Raw genomic sequence first — 20700 nt, forward strand, 5'->3', positions numbered from 1 at the left:
TTAGTAGACATTGGGAATGTCGGGATTGGCCGGGAATTTAGAATTTCCCAAAATACCCCTTTAGTGCTCTTTATGCTATTTTGGTGGGAAGGGGAAAAATAGTCATTTTGCCCCATTTATGTTTTGTCCTTTAGTGGACTTAGAAATTAGAGATTAAATGATATTTGATTTATTTTTGGCTGAATATAGTGTTGGTATGTTCATTTATCTTTTATTTTCTAAGTTAGGGAAAAATCAAGGAAAAACCAAATTTTTCTCTCTCTTTCTCTCTTTCTTCCTCTCTCTTTCGGTTTTGAGCAGCTGGGTTTGGGGGGGGGGGGGGATTCTTTGTGTGTTTCAAGCTAAATTTATCAAAGTTTTGTGATCTCAACTCTTGGTAAGTCCCTTGCTCTTTAGTTTTCTTGGTTTTTAAGGAAAAAGAATTGGTTGCATGTTTAATTTTGAAGTTGTTGTTGCTGTTGTAGTTCTAGGTTGTTTCTGTGATTTTTATGCTTGCATTGAATGGATTAGAGGGGTTGTAATGCATGCTTGTTATCCTTGTTTAAGTTTGTGAATTTTTAGTACAAAAGCTATGGTTTTCAAAGCAAATTCTTGATTTTCGTTGCTGTGGTTGCTGCCAGGGTTGAGTAGTGTTTTCTGGTGTTAAATGATGTTGAAATATGTTGAGTTATGCATGATTTAGTGGCTGTTTGGAGGATTAGTCAAGTTTTGAGTTTTTGAACTCAATCTTGAATCTTCAATGGTGAATTGAGTTAATCGTGGTTGAAGCTCGGTTTTAATGCTTTGGATTTGTTCTTAGGGGTATTTAGAACTGGTCTGGAAGGGTTGATATGCTTTGGGTTCGAATTGATGAAGTTATGAATTTTTGAGTTTTGTCTGCGAGGAACCGGAATTCCGGTTGTGCATCCGAAATTCCGGATGGGGTTCTGAAATTCCCAGAACCAGAATTCCAGTTGGGCAACCGGTCTGCCGGTCGAGTGATTTTCAGAAACCCTAGATTTTCTCGTTTTTATGTTATTTGGGGTATTGCCATGCTTTTTATCGATAGGGAAACTTTTAGTTTCTAGTTTAAGTCCCCGGGAAGTGATTTAGCGTATCACTTATTAGTGTTGTGATTGTTATGGTTTAGGAGCTTGTAAACCGCCGTGCAGTTCGTTCCAGTCAGGTTGACCGGCACACCTGAATTCGGAAGCCAGGTAAGATTAGTATAACAGTATGCATATATATTACATGTTTAGCGTGCATGTAGGAAGCCTATTGGATTGCATTAGATATGTATGTTGGCTTCGAACCATTCAACTATGTCACATCGGTACAGGCTAGAGTATGACTAGCAGCTGGAGTATGACCAGTGTGCCGAGTATAGGCTGATACTAGGGTTGGTGGTTCTGTACTATTTGACGTATCACATTAGTACAGGCTAGAGTATGACTAGCAGCTGGAGTATGACCAGTGTACTGAGTATAGGCTGATATTGTAACACATCGGTACAGGCTAGAGTATGACTAGCAGCTGGAGTATGACCAGTGTACCGAGTATAGGTTGTTACTTGTCAATAGTACCATCTTATGAACGTTCAGGACTCAGTATCGTGTGGGAAACGGCAGTTAGGGTTATGGTCAGGGGTATGGGCATCTGATCATAACTCGGGATTTATGTATGATATTTGATTATGCTTTTCTTACTGAGTCAGTCGACTCACAGTGCTATGTTTATGTGTAGGTAAGGGCAAGGCTAAGGCTGAAGGACCGTGGGAGCGAGCCGATGAAGATTGTACATGTCAGGGCGGTTAGGCCTGGAGCGTACGATCCTCGGGATAGCAAGGCTATTTTTGTAATTAGTCGCTAGGCGACAAGTATTTTGATTAGTCAGTAAACTTTTGTAAAGTGTTTTGTAATCGGGATCCCGAGTATTTTTGTATAAATATTTTATAAGTTTAATTAAAAAGAATTTTTTTTAATTAATCACGATTTCCATAAACCTCGTTGATTAGCAACGAGCTACACAGTATGTTTAAGAATCACGTAATACGCCTATGCTAGTTAGGGTGTTACAAGTTATATTATCATCAAAGTTGGCAATACAGTCTATATGATTAGAGGAGTAATTCAAAATACTAACATTCACCTCCTGCTTCCAAAATAACAATAAACTACTTCTAAGACCTTTCCTAAGGACCTCAAAAGCATAATAAAAAAAAACTATTTAGCCTTCAAAATATCACAACTACCAGCCATAAGTTTTGACCTCATAACAAAAAGAAACTTAGGATTATTTTTTTGTACAACTAGGGACAAATTACAGAATGCTCTAGGACTCCCCAACCCACGAGCATTCCAACAGATAAGACTCATTTTTCTGGGCGAGATTGCTCAACAACACATGCCTGAACCAAAGAAGAGACTGCAACAGATGGAACTTCATTAATGACAAGGTCACCTTTAGCTCGCTTGAGAATGTTTCTGAAAGACTCTCCCACCATCACAGAGTGAGGAATGAAAGCAGATTGTTTCACCACAACAATAACTTTACCTTTGGACTTTTCAGTAGTCTTATCCATATCTTAAGTAGGCTCAGTAACAACATGATGATGAACATGGATAGTGACCGCAACTGTAGGAGGAACCATCTCAAGAATATCACAGTGGATGCTAACAGGGACATCACTACTCAAGTTTATGGTAAAACAACGACTTTGTGTAATCGGGAGCATATCAACAGTGTGGTTATCATTATTAGAGATATCAAGCCTATTCATAACACTTTGGGAGTTCCCTTCATCCACCCTTGCAACAGGACCAGATGAAGAAGAGCCATCTCCCAAATCTTCAGTAGTAAGGAATTCGCTAACCACAATAGCCAAACTTTGATCAACGTTCACTGCTGGCAAAGCCATTTCCTCCAATGGAATAGAGTTGGAAAGATCAAAGAGATTATGCTTGAACTTCAATTTGGCAAGGGCTTTCAAGGGAATTTTATAATGGAGACGGGGTGGATAAGCAAACTCATCACACTTTTTCAGATAAGAAATACACTTTGTCAAGGTATGATCAAACATCCCACAGTGGAAACAAATGTTAGGAAAAAATTTGTATTTGAAGTTCAACCATTTTTCCTTGTGGATGTTTCTAAAATCAACTAAGATCCCCCTAGTGATAGGTTTAGAACATCAACTAAGACTCTCACCCGAAGAAATAAGCCAGGGACTTGGAAAATAGTAGTTTTATCCACTTCAAGAAAATCTCCTACCTCATCCCCTATCATTTTTGCTAACTTATAAGACTTCATCCCAAAAGGGATAGAATGAGCTTGGATCCAGAAAAGAGAATACCTAAGTTGGTTGGGGAGAAGGGTGTCAAGCCCAGCAGGGTTTGCACTAGTGACCAGACAATGGTCAAAATACCATGGCTGCCCTTCGATAAATCTATGCATGTCCCCCTCACAACCAAATTAAACCATAAACATACCATTCCCATATTCAAAAAAGATAATAGGGGCACGAGTAATCGAAGCATTTTCCATAGCCTCCTCAAACCATTGAAGCTTGATGGTTCTTGGGGTAAGGACACATAAGACTAGACAGAAAGCTTTCATAGGCTAATTGTCACCTCGTACATCTTTGATAAGTTCATGGATGATGGCTTTTTTTTTCAATAAGGTTAATAACATGCAACATATTCTCAGAAAGATCTTCTATTTCCAAAATAGGAAGGACAGAGATGGAAACCAGTATTTTTTAAAGAAAAGAAAGAGGAGGAAGCAATAAAGTAATGATCTCCAAAGAACCCACACCCTTAAATAGATGAGACTAGAATTGTACCTGGATATTCAAAGCTTATTGGAGAAGTCAGCGATAGGACTCTCCACCCGCCTCTGTATGAGTCCTAGGCAAATCCTAGAGCCAAAATGAAGGCTTCCATTTATGGTGATGGGTTATCGAGTAAGAAAGGCAAAAAAAAAAAACAAAGAAAACACCTGATGAAAGGTTATGTATCAGAGAATCAAATGAAATAAATGAGAAGGACGAAGAGAAGAGTAAGAGTTAAAGTGAGAGTGCATTAAATGAGAGCTAGAGGTAAGTAAAGAGACAAAAATTCTTTACTCAGAGTTCAATCGCAATGAATGCAGAGAGAGAAAGAAGATCAAAAGATAAATCAAAACTAATTATGGCAAAACAAAATTGATTAACACCACCAAGGTGAACACAAACTGGATGGGTACCAGGAGAGAAACGAAAACAGGATATAACCCGCTAGAAAGTTCCAGAGAGAGATATTTTAAAAAAAATGATATCTTTGTATTTCAGTGGTAAATTATGGTTTTGATTCTCCTTTTCTTTTGTTTCACTTTATGATATGTTATGAAAGGGGAGTTATATTTACACCCATACAATTATAACTACACCCAAAAAAAAATATAATTACATATATAACCTTTTGTTAAATGACTAAAATAGGTATTTTTAAAATATTTTATTTTATTTTATTTATATATTAATAAGTACAACACACGATTGTTTGTTGAAATCTTTCAGAAAATAAGAAACTATTCGTTAAAATCTTTGAAATTGTAAAATCATTTATCAGTCGAACAAAATTTTAAAATTTCATTAAGCAATCATCAAATACAAAAGTAACACCACTACTACCAGCAAACATTTTAGTGAAATCCATGTCTCCATTCCCATTACCACCATTCATTAAAAAGAAAAAAAAAATCAAAATTCAAGCAAAAAAATCTCATTTTGTGTTATAACTTCATAATGTATTAGTCGTACACCATAAGAACAAGGAAGAGAACAAGCATTACAACTTTTATGTTATGTATATAGTAGTACTAACATTTGTCATTTTCACATCGCACGATAAAATATAACCATTTTGGTTTCAAAATTTTATCTATTGCTAAGAATTATAATTCCAAACTTAATTCTCAATACTTAGACTACTCACAAAGAAAAGTCATCTTCAATCATTCTTCATTTTTTATTGGTCTTTCATAGAATCTCTTGCTTAAATCCTCATGAGTTGATCAACTCTTGTAAAGTCGTGTGAATTCTTCCGTTCTGTGAGAATTTTTTAAGGTGAATTTTGGGGTGTATTAAAATAATACCCTTTCAGCAAATAATGTGGGGGTGTTGTTATAAAAATAAACATTTAATGGGGTGAAGTTATAATTTTTAGGGACTTTTTCATTTTTACATTTTAAATCAATTTTTTTTTTTTTGTATTTCTACGAAATTCCACATAGAAACCCTTATAGCAACTAACGGAGCAACTTAAATCGCAATCAAAATTCGTATAGCAACCTACATAGAAACTACCGGAAAAACCACTTAAGAAACCCAAACTGTAAATTTGAAAAAGAAAAAGTTAAAAATAGTATATGGGTAATTTCTCTCATTTTTAGGGGTGTAAATATAATCTCCCTTATGAAATTAATAAAAGAGAAATTTTATTTACACTTCAAAAATTTCTAAAAATACTCTATTTTAATAATTTTTATATAAAATTTATATCTTTAATTGTACTAAGTTTTTTTTAACTTTTTTCTTCCAATTCATATTCTTAAAAAATATACCTATCAAATAAAAAAAAATTATATTTTAAATATTATGACAAAATAATTAAATAAAAAATTATATGAAATTTTCTTAAAAAAAAATAAAAATATCTATATACTCAATTAAAAAAAATTATGAAACCCCAAATTTCTTTGTTATTCCAAAAGCTTAGACTGATTTCAATTCTCAATCGAGTTGATTCAGTAGAAGAAGAAGGAGGAGGCATATTTCAGGTGAGGAAGCGAAGTTGATAGGTTAGAGAAGGAGATCTAATATCTGGGTATACGACATTTTGATATCAAGGCTCACAATCCAACTGATCCATCACCATGAATGATAATTGTATTGGTTGTTTCGATTAACTGCGGCCTTTCATTCTTATGGGTTTGGAATATTATTCTTTAATCTTTCTTTTTGTTCGTCAGTTCAAATTTCTTTTTGTCTCCATTTTTTTACTGTTATTAGGTTAATTCCTATTAGTATTTTTATAGGGTTAGAATTTTTAGTTTCATGTGTTGAAACTAATTAGGTTTTCCCATTAGTCTTGTTTTTTGATATGGTTCTATAGTTTGTCTCATTGGTTTTGGTTTATTGGTTTCTGGCGTTAGTTACTGGTTCTTATTTTGGGTTCGTTCGGGTGTCCATGGCGTCGAGTAGTTATCAGTGAATGGAGGCAGCGGAGAAAATGGCAGGGATTTTTATGCCGAAATGGCAGGTGCAACCTGAAATAGATGTATTTGTTGGTATAAAAGAAGCTTTAAGCTGGATTGACGGACAATTGATTTTGGAAACTGATAGTTTAGTTTGTGTTCAAGTCGTGCAAAGCCAAATTATTTTGTCATTCTCTTTTGGTCTTTTAGTTCATGATGTTCGTACTCCTCTTTTATCTTTAAATAATGTTGAGTTGCGTTTTATCAAACGATCTGCAAACAAGCTGGCTCATGTTTTAGCCAGGATTCTTTTTTCTCTCCAGGTCATGTGCTTCAATTGGAGAATTATTCCAACGAAGTGCGTTCTATTATTATTAACGATTGCTAGTTTATTAAAAAAAATTATAAAAATAAAATCAAAATAAATATTAAAATTAAAATTAACATGAAATAATGTGAGGAAATTTTTTTAAAAAAAATATTAAGAGTAATTTTTAAAAATTATTTAAGTTAATATTTTTTTTTAATAATAAGGTGTATTTATTTATTATTTTATGAAATGCAAATAAAATTTTAATAAAATTACAAAAGTACCCCCTTACAAACTTCTTTTTTTTTTCAGGCAAACAAACCTTCCTTGATTACTTAGTGCATTTCTTAAATCTCTGTAAAACCCTAAAAGCTGGTGTTCCTCAAACTCTCAACCACTGCATCACTACCCCAAGAACCAGCCATGGCGCTGACCTCTCTCCGCCTCCGCCGAACTCTCAGCAGCACCATATCCACACTCGGCCGCTCTCTCGCCGCTACTTCTGCAATTTTTGCTCCCTCTTCCTCATCGCCTCCACTCCAGGGCTTCATTTCGGTAGATTCCCCAGCTTTGGCAGAGCATTCACGGTCTCTGCTCCGTCATTCTCGTCAATTCAGATCGTCGTCTCTCTCGCTCTTGTCTGCCCGATCAGCATACGGCAATAGCAACAACCAGAACGATGAAATTGGGCCGGACACGATACTGTTTGAGGGATGTGACTACAACCACTGGCTTATCGTCATGGATTTCCCTAAGGACTGTAAACCTTCCCCTGAAGAAATGGTTCGTACGTATGAGGAAACCTGTGCCAGGGGCTTGAACATCAGGTCTTAGCTCTCTCTCTCTTTCCCTCTCTCTGTACATATATATATATATATGAACTATTTGAATCATTGAATGTATGTGTTATTTTATAGTTTTATCATGATGATTTTGTTTAAGTTTTGCTTTTTTTCCCTCGTTGGGGTCGCTTGATTGGGATTACATTTAAAATGTTTGCATCTTTTATGATATTACTACATGCTTTAATTTAGCACTGGAAATTTGGAAGAGCTAGTTCGCAGACGGAATCATATCAAATTTTGGTTTTCGATGGCTTTTGTTCATAAATGGGACTATCCATTGGCATAGTTTGAGTATGATTCCGGGTTTGTGTTGTATTTCATTTTTAAAATTATTTAAATTCTTTAGTGTCTCAGACTTGTTATTAGCTTTGTACCCCAGATTAGATTTGTGTTGGAAATAATTTAGTCTTGTAATGACTGCTTTCTATGTATACAGTATGGAAGAGGCAAAAAAGAAAATGTATGCGTGTAGCACAACAACTTACACAGGCTTTCAAGCTGTAATGACCGAAGAAGAGTCAGAGAAGTTTAATGGTAGTTTTTTGTGGCACAAAAGTTTTATTGTAGATGATCAATGGAAAGGTCAAATGTCATAATCTTAACTTTTTGGTTTAAACAGGTCTACCTGGAGTTATCTTTGTCCTCCCTGATTCTTACATTGATCCACAAAACAAGGAGTATGGAGGTATTTCGCCATGAACTTTTGTTTAATGTTACAAGGTCTATTTATTGTGCACTCAGTTGTATTTATCTCCAATGATTTCTTGAAAACTAGATTCTATCATGGAGTATAGTTTGACCCTTGTAGCAATTATTCAACTGCTGTAGGATTAAAAAAGATGCAAATAGAAAAACCTGAAACTAACTCTTTAATTATCAGGAGATAAATACATTGATGGAACAATCATTCCAAGGCCACCACCAATTCAGTATGGTAGGCAGACTGGAAGATATGGTGACCGCAATCGTGGTCCAAACCAACCAAGACAAGATCGGCCGGGAGGACCAGTGCCAAATCAGCAGGTAAATCCCTCATATGGTCAACAAGGTCCTATGCAAGGAGGCGGAAGGAACTATGGGCCTCCACAAAGTTATCCAACCCAACAGAATTATGGACCTCCTGGACATGGGGAACAACGAGATCGTATGCCAATCAATGCTCCTGGTGGGAGGAATCCATACGAACAAGGAAGTGGAGCCTCAACCCCTTCATATCAGGGAAACTACAATCAGGGGGGTTCAGGTAATTTTCATCCTCAACAACAGAGGGAATTCCAACAGGGAGATCAGAGGAACTATGCACCTCCTAGGCAGCAGGGTGGCTTTAGGGAAGACTATAATAACTATGGCCCAACTCAAGGTCCACCTTCTGGACAAGGAGTTGGTGGATATCAAGGCCAGGGACCACGCGATTCTTATTGGCAAGGATCAAACTCTGGACCTGTTGGTCAAGGAACCCCAGGTTATGGGCAAAATTATCCTGGGCAGAATCAAGGACAAGGACAAGGTTTCCCACAAGAGGAGCAAAGGAATGTGCCAGGGCAGCAAGGGAACTATCCACCGATAGGACAAACAGGACCTAATCAAGTAAGAGTATCTATGTTAAATAATAAATATTAATTTTCATTTGATGGGGGACAACTAGTTTCTTACCATCCTGTAGATGATCTTTTATTTATTTATGTTTTGCTGGAAGTTAGATGGATAAGCTGGATTAAGAATTTGTTATCATATTGCTTTTTCCTGAGTTATATAATCTTTTAAGTTATATTTTCCGTCGACTATCAAGTTCCTGGAAACACTTACACCCCTCTTCTAGTTTGAAGGATAGACAACCTCTATTCTAAGACAAAATGATATCAATGATTTGGGTAGGCCTGCTGATTACTAATGCCACTTGCAAACTAAACATTAAACAGTTGGCCACAATCACATACCTTAGTTCTTCATTTTCTTTGGTTGAAATCTTTTTCAATTGTTGAGATAGACATAGATACATGGGGAAAACAATACTTTGATTGAAGCATTCACAGTAGTTTAGGAGTAATTTTGCTAGTTTTTATCTCTTACCAAATTTAAATATAGTGCTTTTATCTCTTACAATACTTTGATTGAAACGTTTAATGTCTAAAAGTAAAATCAATTTTTTCATGGAACATTAGATGACACTGATTTTTTGTTTTTACAGGGAAGATATTGATAACGCCTTGTTTGTTTCATCGGAACGATCGATTTCACGATGGTTTTGCTAAAGTTGTGAGCCACATGCCTATCTTGTTAGCTTGTATAATCTCATCATAAACCAAAATACAAAACCTTCTGAATTTTGTCATGGTAAATAATCAGTGTCCTTTAAAATGATGTTAAACTTTGTCAACAGGGTTCATAAATCAAGAACTGTTCTGTTTTTGCTTAAGAGCTCCAATATTCAACTTCGTGCGGCCAAATGTGAAGGCCTGAGTTCTATAATATTATCATGTCAAACTTAATTTTCCCATTTCTTTTTAGAAATTTGAGTCTTACAAGTTTGTTGCCACTTCATGGGAACGTTTTTATCAACAATTTTTTTTTTTTTTTCAGCCGTATTACCTATATGGAAGTTTACCATTAATAATAAAATATGATATTATTTTGATGAATTTATATGAGAAAAAAATTTACATAATTTTAAGGTTTATTTGGATTTTTGCCTCCTAAACTTTAACATGTATCAAATTATGTCTTTGAATTTTTTTTACCGTTAAAAATTTCTCTAACTATTGAGATTGTTAGATTTAAGGACTTTTGTTTAACTTCATTCAGTTTTACTATTTTAGTTATTGTTTATGTACTAAAGTATCCTCCCTAGATTTTAACATCTATTAAATTATGCTCCTCGAACTTTTACATGTACTAAATTTTTAAAGATATTTTCAACGACCTTAAAAGTTTGGGGGCATGATTTGATACATGTCAATGTCAAAGTTCGGGATAAAAATTTTAATTAGCCAAATTTTAATTTTAGTATGCTTTTGCTTTATGTCCAGTGAAAACTTGACAACAAAGAAAGTCTTACTTGCGGTAATTTTCATAATTTAATATAATATTTATATTTTTTTGATAAATTATTTATATTATTGAGAAAGTAATAACTAAAACTAAATACAATCTCAAAAAGAAAAAAGAAAGTGATAATAATAAATAAAAGAATAAAACTCTTTCCTAATAAAGCGCTTTGTTCTTGGTTTTGTTAGATCCCCAAAACACATTTTGGATGGATCTCTCTTTACCATTCATCTCTTTTTGCACAATAATCATTGGTAATGTTCTTGAAGTTTTTCTTAACTATTATCATGATCATCATCATCATCTAAATAATCATGGCACATAATAATAACAATAATAGTAATAATAATCCTTCACGTTCGCCTCCAACGGATTTCTACAGTATTTTGGGAATAACAACAAGTGCCTCATCCATCAAAGAAATTTGCAAGGCATACAAATCCCTTGTCACCAAAAAAAACCATGATCATAAGAATAATAATAATAATAATAATGATTCCTCACATCATAGTAAACATGGCAACGCCAATGAAACAACCCACGATAAGGTACGTAATATTTTATCTTTCATGCAAACTATTATTTTCAAATAATTTGTTGTTTCTTTTTTTTTTTTGAATCAAAATTTATTAATAAATGTTCATCCAATTCTTTATTTTTGAGATTTATATGTGTGTGTATGAATGCATTTTTAGGGTATGAATGGCAAAAGATTAGAGAAAGAAGCTCTTACCATAAGTGAACCTATTACCAAGTTATTAGGGTTTGATAATGGGAAGAAGAGCATGGTTGTGGATGATGATAATAGTAATGATTTCTTTCCAATGCCGAGGCCTAAAAATAAATCAAAGAGTACGAGTAATACTCCTAGAAGAAGTAAAACACCAACTCCGACATCATCATTGTCAAGTATTAGAGCTAATAATAGTGAAAGCAGGAGAAGCAAAACACCAAACTTGACAAGGAATAGTAGCAAAAGTAGGAGTAACTCTGAGGATTTGGATCAACAATTCTCAAACTTTATCTCAGGGAACAGGAGCAGAAGATGTACCTCTGAAACCCAATTCAACATGGCTGCTTCTTGTTCTTCTTCTCCTGCCCATTCTAGTTTTACGACCGGTTTGTCGAGAGATAAGAGCAAGAGGAGCACCACTCCTATTGTTTTCTCTCAATCGACGGAGAGAAAGAAACCTCCGCCTGTCGAGAGGAAACTAGAATGCACTCTTGAGGAGTTGCTTGATGGCTGCCTCAAGAAGATCATCATTACAAGAAATGTCATTGCAGAAACTGGGTTTGTCTCACTCTTTATACATTTTACTCCTTGTTTGCCTTTTCAATCATTATTATTGTTTTTCATTTACTTTCTTCAACAGCCTCTTTAGTGAATTAAGGTTTTGTTTCTTAAGATATAAGATATAACATATATATTAGATAAATTCTTATATAGTTTGTTTTACAGGATAATAGTCCAAAAAGAAGAAACATTATGGGTAAATATAAAGCCTGGATGGAAAAAAGGAACAAAGATTACATTTGAAGGGAAAGGAGATGAGAAACCAGGCTTTCTTCCAGCTGATATAATCTTGTGTATTGAAGAAAGAAGGCACCCTTTATATGAAAGGGTAGGTGATGATTTGGAAATAGTGGTTGAAATCCCTCTAGTGAATGCACTCACTGGCTGTTCAATCCCAATTCCTCTATTGGGAGGAGATAAAATGACTCTTTCCTTTGATGATATCATATACCATGGCTATGAAAAAGTTATTAAAGGACAAGGCATGCCTAATAACCCTAAAGAACATGCCAGGAGAGGCGATCTTCGGATTAAGTTTCTCGTTGAGTTCCCCGTCGAGCTCAGCAATGAACAGCGAGCTGAAGCTGCTGCCATTTTGCAAGATAGTTCTTGATCTTAATTCATCTTATATTTGTGTAATTTGTTTGCTTTTTGAACATGTGTGTAGAACATATATATATCTGTGGAGAATAGGTGGAAAACGCTAAAGAAGTTTCTTTATGATTGATTATAAATAATAGTAAGTGTTTAAAGATCAAAATCTCAAGAATTATATTACAAATATTATGCAAATGAGTAGAGTTTGAAGGGGGGTTATGTTAGTGAGAATAGTGCATATGATTTGTATTAAAAAAAAATACTTGAAAAATAATATATAACCATCATATGATATGTCATATTGTAATTGATGCATCCTAATATCGAATCATTGAATGGTGTTAACTTAAGCGCCATAAGATGAAAAATAACAACGATCTTTGATAAAAGGTTACAAATTTTTATGTAAAGATTAAGATAATACACTTTGTAATTGTCTGGTGATTCATGTCATTAGATAATGTACTCCAACATTTCTGGGACACCAAAAGGTAAGTAATTATTGTATTTAACAAGAATATGAGATTTGATTTTGAGACATTTAGCCATCAGTTAGCACTGACTGAATAAAGTGCCAACCAATTATTTAATAGAAAAGACATCATGTGCATAAGTAAATTATGCATCTGACAATTAAACTAAAGCTATCTGCTTTAGTATTATTGCATATAGATTTTGATGATTTCGGATTCTATTTATAATCTACATTGCTGTGGAAAAAGGTTCAAGAACTTGAACTGTTCGATAAAGCTTGTTGCCTAGCAAGAAAAGGTACCTCAACCAGGGTACCAGTAACAGAGTCTCCTACAATTACAGTATCTCCTTCTGAAGCAGCTCTTCTCTTAACGTAGCCTAGGCCAACATACTCGGTTCCATTTCTTCCGGGTACACAGCTAGTCAGCTTCCCCACCTACACAAATGCTATTTATCGTAATATCATGATGAAGAGCATATTCTTATTTTGAAAACTAGAATTATGCTAAGAAACAAGCAACACAAAACTAGGCGTGAGAAAGTGAACGAATTCTTTTAAATCTGCTACAACAGACCTAAAGGGCAAACTTTGCTGAATGGTGTTTAGTTTTTATGTTTATGGGTATTGTGTAGTGTTTTGCAATTTATTTTCTTTTTGAGGAAGCCTTGTTATTGTTATTTTGGTTTAGTAAAAGTTTTGTTTCTTAAAATATAAAATAAAATATTGACAAAGACAAAATCAATTGCCCACCTTTTTACCATCAACAACAATAGTGCTGCCGGGTTCTGTTGCTGAGGAAAGAGAAATACCCCATAATCTCTGCTTAACACCATCATAGGTTATAAGTCTAGATATAGTCTCTTGTCCCTTGTAACACCCTGAGAAGTAAAAAGTTCAATATAAGATTAAAGATGCTGCCAGATACTTTTGCCCCCTTATTATAAGCAAGAACTGAGATACCTTTGTTTAGAGAGATTGAATTCCAGAGACCGGCCTCCAAGACATTAAATTCATTGGTAAGCTCTTTGTGAGGAGCAGGCCTTCCTGAAAAGATTAATTTAGGCTGGTGTCATTGAATCAGAAAATGAAACTTCCCAAAGCAACACATATTACAGCCAAGCATTTGCCTCAAGTTCTTTCAATGTTTATTTTCAAAGCAACCATCTCTTTTAAAGACTTTTGAGTTCAAAATTCAACCAAAAGTTACTTACCGGATATAATTATAATAGGAAAGCATCCACAATTTTTTTTTTGTTAGGGTGCCACATTACAAATTATGAATGTTACATGCAACAGACAAATAAATCAAAGTTGCAGGATTCAATATGTTCAACCATATGGACACTTTTCTTCACAATTTGTATCACAAAGCAACAAGACTTGACCCAAAAAAAAATGTTAATTACATTATCAATGGATCAAACTAACACCAGATGTCGTTAAACTATGTATAGGCTGCTAAATTTGGCAAGATAAAGCTTAATGAGCAACAAAAATTCATTTCATGTTAATTTCAATTCAGCATTGAAAAAAAAAAGAAGAAGAAGAAGCAAGAAAATGAAAGAAATGACAAAATATAAGTAAACACGTACATATTTATTCGAGGATGTAGTTATGCAGACAGCACATTCAAAAAAAAAGTAATAGAATACAGCAATAACTAAACTCAAGTATTTTTGGCAAGAGCAAGAGGATAAAAAAGAAAAAATAAATAAATAAAACTATATCACCTTGAAAAACTCTTAGCTTCTCCCAAGCATTGGAGCCCATTGGGATAGCACCTTGGGAAAGAAGTGTCTTCCAGACAGTCTCAGCTGCAGCTGGTGACATTAAAAGTGAAGAGCCTTCTTCAGAAATCACATTTCCCACCCCCACAGTTATGGGCATCCCATTAACCTGTAAAGTGAAAAAGGGTCTGAATCATTTATGTATTCAAGTTGCACAAGTAACCTATTAACAGGATGGCAAGTCTCTTGATATTGTAGTCGCTTACGCTGAAATGTTGATGTGCTCCGTATGGTTTTCCAACAAGATCACCAAGATTCAACTCTTCCATAAGCTGTGCTCAGTCGACATTTAAAAACATCAAACTTAGGAAGTCGAACAAATACTCAAATATTGGAAAACTCGTGATGCCACTTACTTGATTGCTTTTAGGTCCCACCAAAACAAAGAAGGCTGTTTGCTTAGTTATATCTTGGATCTCTACCTTATCAGCAAAAAAAATATATCTACAAAAATAAGGAAAGAAAAGGTAATGCAAAAGATTTAGATTCATTGTAAGAGGCACTTCTTATGTCAAGAATAAAAACTTATATTGAGATTAAACATAATTAAACTCTTGGTAAACACAATGTGATGAAATTGTGAATGCTACCTAACTCTATCTTCAGACTGTTATAGCGACTTAAGTAAGACTCACTCCCAAAAGACTAAGATAGAAAGGGAGGTGCCTCAATGTTTATAATCCAGCAAATATGACCATACTTAGTTGATGAAGGATCCTAACAATACATTTCCTTTTAGAGTCAACATCCACGATGATCCACTTTGAACTTCTTCCATTCCATGCCTTTTATGACTCCACATGTGACTTTACCCAGGTCCCCCTTTCTGCGATGTTGGTCTCGCTACAGGGTAATGATTCTGCTACCATTGTTACAACCACTTACTACAACCTAATCCCAAATGAGTAGCCTATTAGAGAAGGGTTTCCAAGTAGTTTTAAGACACTCACTAAGCACATACTTAGCTAATATTAGATCCTAACATAAACTTTCTGGATAGTTATAGCATTCTAATTGATAATAAAAATGGCATCTCGTTTTCCCAGTCAAATCAATATACTTTTCCATCCAAACACTACCTAATCAACAGTAGTGTAGACCAAGAAAAAAAGAATGACCTAGAACTCAAACTTACAACCAACCTACTTTTTCAGCATTTCAGCAATGCTCCCACCAGTCTCGGGTGAAACCAATAGAGTCACAGCATTTTTCTGTACACACAACACAATGACATATTCTTGATTATAAAACAGAAGACTTATATAGACGAAAAATAATATACAAAAGACAATCACCAAGAAAAGGATTACCATGATCCATGCATGTGCAATATCTATTGTCCGAGCAGTTGGTGTAACAAAGACAGTGTCATATCCCTATGGATTTCAAATAGAAATCCTATTACTTAAGCCTGTATGGTTGCATTAATATAAGAACAAAACTGAAATTCAAAATCTTACAACTCTATGAATGAAATCAAATAAATAATACATCCCATCGAATACCTCTCCCTCACGAAGACATTCAAAATTTGCAGTTGTTTGGTTGTGAAGAAATTGGATACGATCTTCTCCACTGACTGCATGTCAGTTGATCAATGATGTTTATATGTAAAACTAAAAATGTTACAGCATCTAATTATACTGCCAAATAATGAAAGAGTAAAATCAATTTGATTGTGATACCTAAAATATGTAGAATATTTATCCACAATTAAATTCAAAGGTTTATCACTCCCATTTGACTGAAGACGTAAACACAATATTATTGAATTTGTAATTTCATAAAAGAATAAACATTCTTTGAAAAAAAGAGCCATGGACAAGGAAACCTTCTATAGTATCTAATGTCATAGGTGTTTCTCTTCCAAACCAAAGCATCTACAGGACTCACCAACAGACGACTCAAGAAACATCTTTGCATTACAATAAAAATGCCTCTTTACAATTATTTTGGCAAGAACAAAATTGTTGATATTTATTAATGAACTGGACAAGTTGACAATGTATCTGTGTGTTTCACAAATAGCTTTGCAAACTGATAAGAGAATTAAGTTGAGTTTATATTTATCCTGAAGATTTCGCTGAGATTAATACCACTGATTTGGAAACTAAGATAGCATCCGCCAAACATTAGTGAGTGGCTATGAATAAGTATACATGTGTTTGAAGACTAACTGACAAAGAAAAGTGGATAGAAATATTTATTTATACTTGGATTTTCTAGCAAGGGCTAGGAATAAAAAAAAACCTGCAATGCATAACAATTTTTTCTACATCAAACCTCCTCCACCCTAAAAATTGATTAAGATAAAAAAGCTCCTCTTAAAAGTGAGTGATCAGTCACAATATAATGCATATGACATAAGAGTTTCGTTATCTTTTGGATTTACTTTGGGTGGCTCAGATTTCTATATGCATACATATAATGAAATAAACGCACACAAGATATAGAATCATAACCCAAGATATAAAAGATATGAGCCTGATCAGAGTTTGAACATTTCAGTTTATAATACTGTTATATAAGAATGAACGTTCCCTCACACGAGTATAAGAGAGAGCATTTGGTTGTCTGCAGCAGGAAGACCACCTCTAGATTTTAGAATATTATAAAAACCTTTAAGGGAACATTCTCTTCAGTTTTAGACACATCTGATAAGAAAACCAGACATATTTGTATTTTGTTGACTTTAAAATTTAATCATCTCTTCCAATGAAGTTTACTTTCTGGCCATTTTTCTAAATCCCGACTAAGATGATAGGCATAAAATGGAAAGCATTAGAGATAGAGAAAGTACCTCTTATTCTTCCAAAATGTGAAAGGTCGACCACCTAAGCCATTAAGATTGCAAACATGATATGAACATAAGTGAAAAAAGCTATTGTCATAAATCACATAAGCAATTGCTATGAACACAACAAAAGCACCAAGTTCAAAACAGCCAAAGGCTGCTTGGCTTATGCAATGAGTAGGCCCTCCTTACGAAGAAAAACAAATGAAAATGAATCTATAATATATTCCATTCCCGAAATAACGATATGCATTTAAAAACGAACAAATACCCGATAACTAATCACAGGTTGATCTAATGAATCTGACCTTTCAAAACTAAGGAAAACTATAGCATTACAACTAAGAATGCGATAGTAATTGAAACTAATTGGTAACCTGATTCATTTAACTGAAAAAACGTTTTGAGCTTTGCCACACACAATGCATATGCCTTGCTGTGTACATATATAGGTAGATTTACATAAGTTGCTATAAAATAAATGCCTCTTTTCTGGAGGAATGGTAGTGTCATTGCTACATATTGCAAAAATGAAAATGAAAATATACTGTCATTATCCATTGGAATGGCCTTTCCTCCCATTTGTGGAAGGAATAACCAATCAAAGCAATCAATGAAAATGGACTATTTTTATTCTATCAGTTCCAACAAAACATACCCCAGAATTTAAATACAGGTTCTGCATGATTAATATTTACATATATCACAATAAAAGCATAGACAAACATTCTTCACAAGAAAATTTTATTATTAATCAAATTCAAATACTCACCGCAACACCATTATCGACCGCATCCAGTGCTTCATCGTCATTATCAAATGACTCGATGATCCCCTTCTCCGAGACTTTTGCCCCAGCAGCTTCCATGGCGTCCTGCAACATTAAATTCTTTAATTTCCTGAGGTTTCCAAGAAATACAAACAAGACCCAGGTAAGAAAATAGGAAGAGAAAGCTTACAACAAGGTCGTGATCAATAGGGGGAGGAGAAAGGTCAAAGGGCAAGGCAGCTAAGTTGGTAGAGTTGTTCGTGCTCTTGGAAAAGTACGAGCTGCTCTTCTTGAACCCAGAAGAGAAAAATGAACCATTTCGGCGGGAACTGGGGAAAGAAGACCATGGGGTTGGATGAAGAAGGTCGGGTTGAGTAAAAGTAATGGGTGAGGTAGTTATGGTTGCAGTAGTGAGAATAGTCATTGTGGATTATTTAAGGATTTTCCGGTCTTCACTTGTGGTTCACTAGGTATTTTATTGCCTGAGGTAGTTATGGTTGCAGCAAGGGACAAACGATATACCGAGTATTGTTAATGCAAGCTATCCAATATTAACCTAAATAACTTCCTTTTCAATTAGCAATTTTTCCAAAACAACTTTTCACTAGTACTAAATCAAGTCCTGAACTTGGTTGATTATCGTTGTAACGGGGAGGGATTGCCCCTGTCAATCCTACTTTGTTTTAATCCTAATGAACTGAGGTTCTCTTTCCAAAAAAAAAAAACTTTTTTGGCGGTTAAAAATTCCCCCGAACTATTGAGATTGTTAAATTTAAGGACTTTTGTCTAATTTCATTCAATTTCAATGTCTCAGTGATTGTTTATGTACTAAAACATGCTCCCCAAACTTTGATATCTACTAAATCATGTCCCTCAAACTATTGATATGTACTAAATCATGACCCTTGAGCTTTCATTCATGTTAGAATTTTCTTACTAAAATTAGACAAAAGTCTTTAAATCTAACAATCTCAATAGTTCAGGAGAATTTTTTAACGGCCAAAAAAGTTCAAGGGGCATGATTTGGTACATGTCAAAGTTCAGGGGGAAAAATTACTAATTAGCCAAATAATTTTTACTAAATAACTTTCTTATAAAATTATATTAATTTTTTTATTAACTAATAAAGTAAATGACTTTCTGATTCATCAAAAAAATAAAATAAAGTAAATGACTAATTCTTTTTTATTTTCTACATTGGATAAAGATTGATATTTGAAGAAAAAGGAAATTGGATTTTTTTCTTGTTTTGTTCTTGCTTCAGCCGACCTCCCCCTCTCCCTCTTTCTCAAAACCTATTTTCTTTTACAACTTGATTTTGTTGGAAATTGGTGTAATTTGGAGCTAATTCTTGAAGCTTGGAGTTGAGGGATTGTTCTTGCTATAATTTGAGGTAGTAATTTCAGTTTCTAATTGATTTTCCCTTGCTGATTTTAATGGTTAAAAAGCATGAATAGGTTGAAGAAGATGATATGTTGCATGATTGTGAGTTCTTGTTAATTTGAGCATGTGGTACTTGAATCTTTTTGGTTTTATGTTTGTTGAGCATGGAATGAGATTCTAGGGTATTTTTTGGGTTTGATTTCATGTTATAGTTGGTATGTTGCTGCTTGAAATTTATTGGGATGCATGGTTTTGAAGCTCTAGTTCAAAAGCTTGAACTTTGCTAAGTCAAAGCATGATTTTGGATTATTTGTTCAATTTGAATTTTGAGAATTGTTGTTGATGTTGTTAGCTCTCTATTGTGGTGATTTTTTATCTGTACGAAGTTAATTTTGGGTATGGTTTGATTAAGGTTCGAATATATGGAAAAGTGAGCATTTTTAGAGCTTAAAATCTGGTTTTCTGGGTTTTTCGAACCCAGTGGCCGCAGCCAGATTTATGGTCGTCGCGGCCATAAACCTAGCAGAGAGCCATCCCTTTTCCCGATTTTGTTTTGGCCACAACTTTTGACTCGGGACTCCGTTTTGGACGTTCTTTATATCGTTGGAAAGCTCGTTCCGAGCTCTATATGATTATCTGTATTTTGAATGCCAACTTTATATTATGTGAAAGTGTAATTAGGGATTAACCCTATTTGTGAAATCCCACATTGTGTGACTCGGATTACCGGCACCTGATTAGGAGCACCCAAGGGTTTGGAATCTCTGTTATTGTGAGACAGCAGGTAAGACAGTAGTTTGCACGTAGAGTATGCGTGGTGGCGCTTATGTTGAATATGATATATGTGAGTGATTGTAACCGGGATTAGGGTTATTACCCTAATATGAGCGGTTAATAGCCTAGGGTTATTACCCTATTGATATAAGTTGAGTAAATGCTATGCCATGCTAAGTATATGATTATATTGAGATTTAAGGGTTATGCGTTCAAAGCATAATCGGGTTGGACTCGGTAACCATGACCGAGATGAACCATTCTAAGGCCTTATTGTATTTAGACGTGTGAGAGCAACACGTAGGTCTACGCCACATAGACATAAATAGACGTGTGAGAGTAACACGTAGGTTTACGTCACGTAAACATAAATAGGCATATGAGCCCAACATGCAGGTCTGTGACACACAGACA

General features: G+C 34.6%; 3 protein-coding genes across 5 annotated transcripts; 2 read left to right on the plus strand and 1 right to left on the minus strand.

Annotated features, from left to right (window-relative positions):
- Positions 1-6793: 6793 nt before the first annotated feature.
- Positions 6794-9904, plus strand: LOC115725095 (multiple organellar RNA editing factor 1, mitochondrial). Of its 2 annotated transcripts, XM_030654519.2 has the most exons (5): positions 6794-7350; positions 7805-7902; positions 7988-8053; positions 8249-8955; positions 9557-9904. In XM_030654519.2, the coding sequence occupies exons 1-5, from the start codon at positions 6947-6949 to the stop codon at positions 9566-9568; spliced, it is 1287 nt and encodes a 428-aa protein (XP_030510379.1). In that variant the 5' UTR covers positions 6794-6946; the 3' UTR covers positions 9569-9904. The 2 variants fall into 2 exon arrangements, with proteins under 2 accessions (XP_030510379.1, XP_060973751.1); XM_061117768.1 differs by having other exon boundaries at positions 6812-7350; positions 8249-9904.
- A 236-nt stretch (positions 9905-10140) lies between these two features.
- LOC115725560 (protein SIS1) lies at positions 10141-12467 on the plus strand. The gene is made up of 3 exons (XM_030655124.2): positions 10141-10961; positions 11109-11704; positions 11873-12467. Exons 1-3 carry the CDS (start codon positions 10728-10730, stop codon positions 12318-12320), a joined length of 1278 nt encoding a protein of 425 aa, XP_030510984.1. The 5' UTR covers positions 10141-10727; the 3' UTR covers positions 12321-12467.
- Positions 12468-12777: 310 nt separating this feature from the next.
- Positions 12778-18771, minus strand: LOC115725559 (putative transferase At1g60990, chloroplastic). Of its 2 annotated transcripts, none has more exons than XM_030655123.2 (12): positions 18320-18771; positions 18133-18234; positions 17367-17400; positions 16072-16145; positions 15877-15942; positions 15713-15777; positions 14923-15010; positions 14773-14838; positions 14510-14675; positions 13740-13823; positions 13530-13657; positions 12778-13214 (listed from the first exon to the last, which is right to left on the minus strand). In XM_030655123.2, exons 1-12 carry the CDS (start codon positions 18551-18553, stop codon positions 13029-13031), a joined length of 1293 nt encoding a protein of 430 aa, XP_030510983.1. In that variant the 5' UTR covers positions 18554-18771; the 3' UTR covers positions 12778-13028. The 2 variants fall into 2 exon arrangements, with proteins under 2 accessions (XP_030510983.1, XP_060973753.1); XM_061117770.1 differs by having other exon boundaries at positions 13199-13225; positions 18320-18671.
- Between the last annotated feature and the right edge of the window lie 1929 nt (positions 18772-20700).

Source organism: Cannabis sativa, chromosome 6 (assembly GCF_029168945.1).
Source record: "Cannabis sativa cultivar Pink pepper isolate KNU-18-1 chromosome 6, ASM2916894v1, whole genome shotgun sequence".
Taxonomy (NCBI): domain Eukaryota; kingdom Viridiplantae; phylum Streptophyta; class Magnoliopsida; order Rosales; family Cannabaceae; genus Cannabis; species Cannabis sativa.

What these genes read in the sequence shown, in the direction of transcription:
- LOC115725095 (XM_061117768.1), top strand. Translation starts at nt 6,947, where the DNA reads ATGGCGCTGACCTCTCTCCGCCTCCGCCGAACTCTCAGCAGCACCATA. An exon ending in GCCAGGGGCTTGAACATCAG is followed by an intron (nt 7,351 to 7,804) that starts GTCTTAGCTCTC and finishes CTATGTATACAG; the next exon opens with TATGGAAGAGGCAAAAAAGA. An exon ending in ACAAAACAAGGAGTATGGAG is followed by an intron (nt 8,054 to 8,248) that starts GTATTTCGCCAT and finishes TTTAATTATCAG; the next exon opens with GAGATAAATACATTGATGGA.
- LOC115725560 (XM_030655124.2), top strand. Translation starts at nt 10,728, where the DNA reads ATGGCACATAATAATAACAATAATAGTAATAATAATCCTTCACGTTCG. An exon ending in ATGAAACAACCCACGATAAG is followed by an intron (nt 10,962 to 11,108) that starts GTACGTAATATT and finishes ATGCATTTTTAG; the next exon opens with GGTATGAATGGCAAAAGATT. An exon ending in AATGTCATTGCAGAAACTGG is followed by an intron (nt 11,705 to 11,872) that starts GTTTGTCTCACT and finishes TTTGTTTTACAG; the next exon opens with GATAATAGTCCAAAAAGAAG.
- LOC115725559 (XM_030655123.2), bottom strand. Translation starts at nt 18,553, where the DNA reads ATGACTATTCTCACTACTGCAACCATAACTACCTCACCCATTACTTTT. An exon ending in CGGTCGATAATGGTGTTGCG is followed by an intron (nt 17,401 to 18,132) that starts GTGAGTATTTGA and finishes TTAATGGCTTAG; the next exon opens with GTGGTCGACCTTTCACATTT. An exon ending in TGGGACCTAAAAGCAATCAA is followed by an intron (nt 14,839 to 14,922) that starts GTAAGTGGCATC and finishes GACTGAGCACAG; the next exon opens with CTTATGGAAGAGTTGAATCT.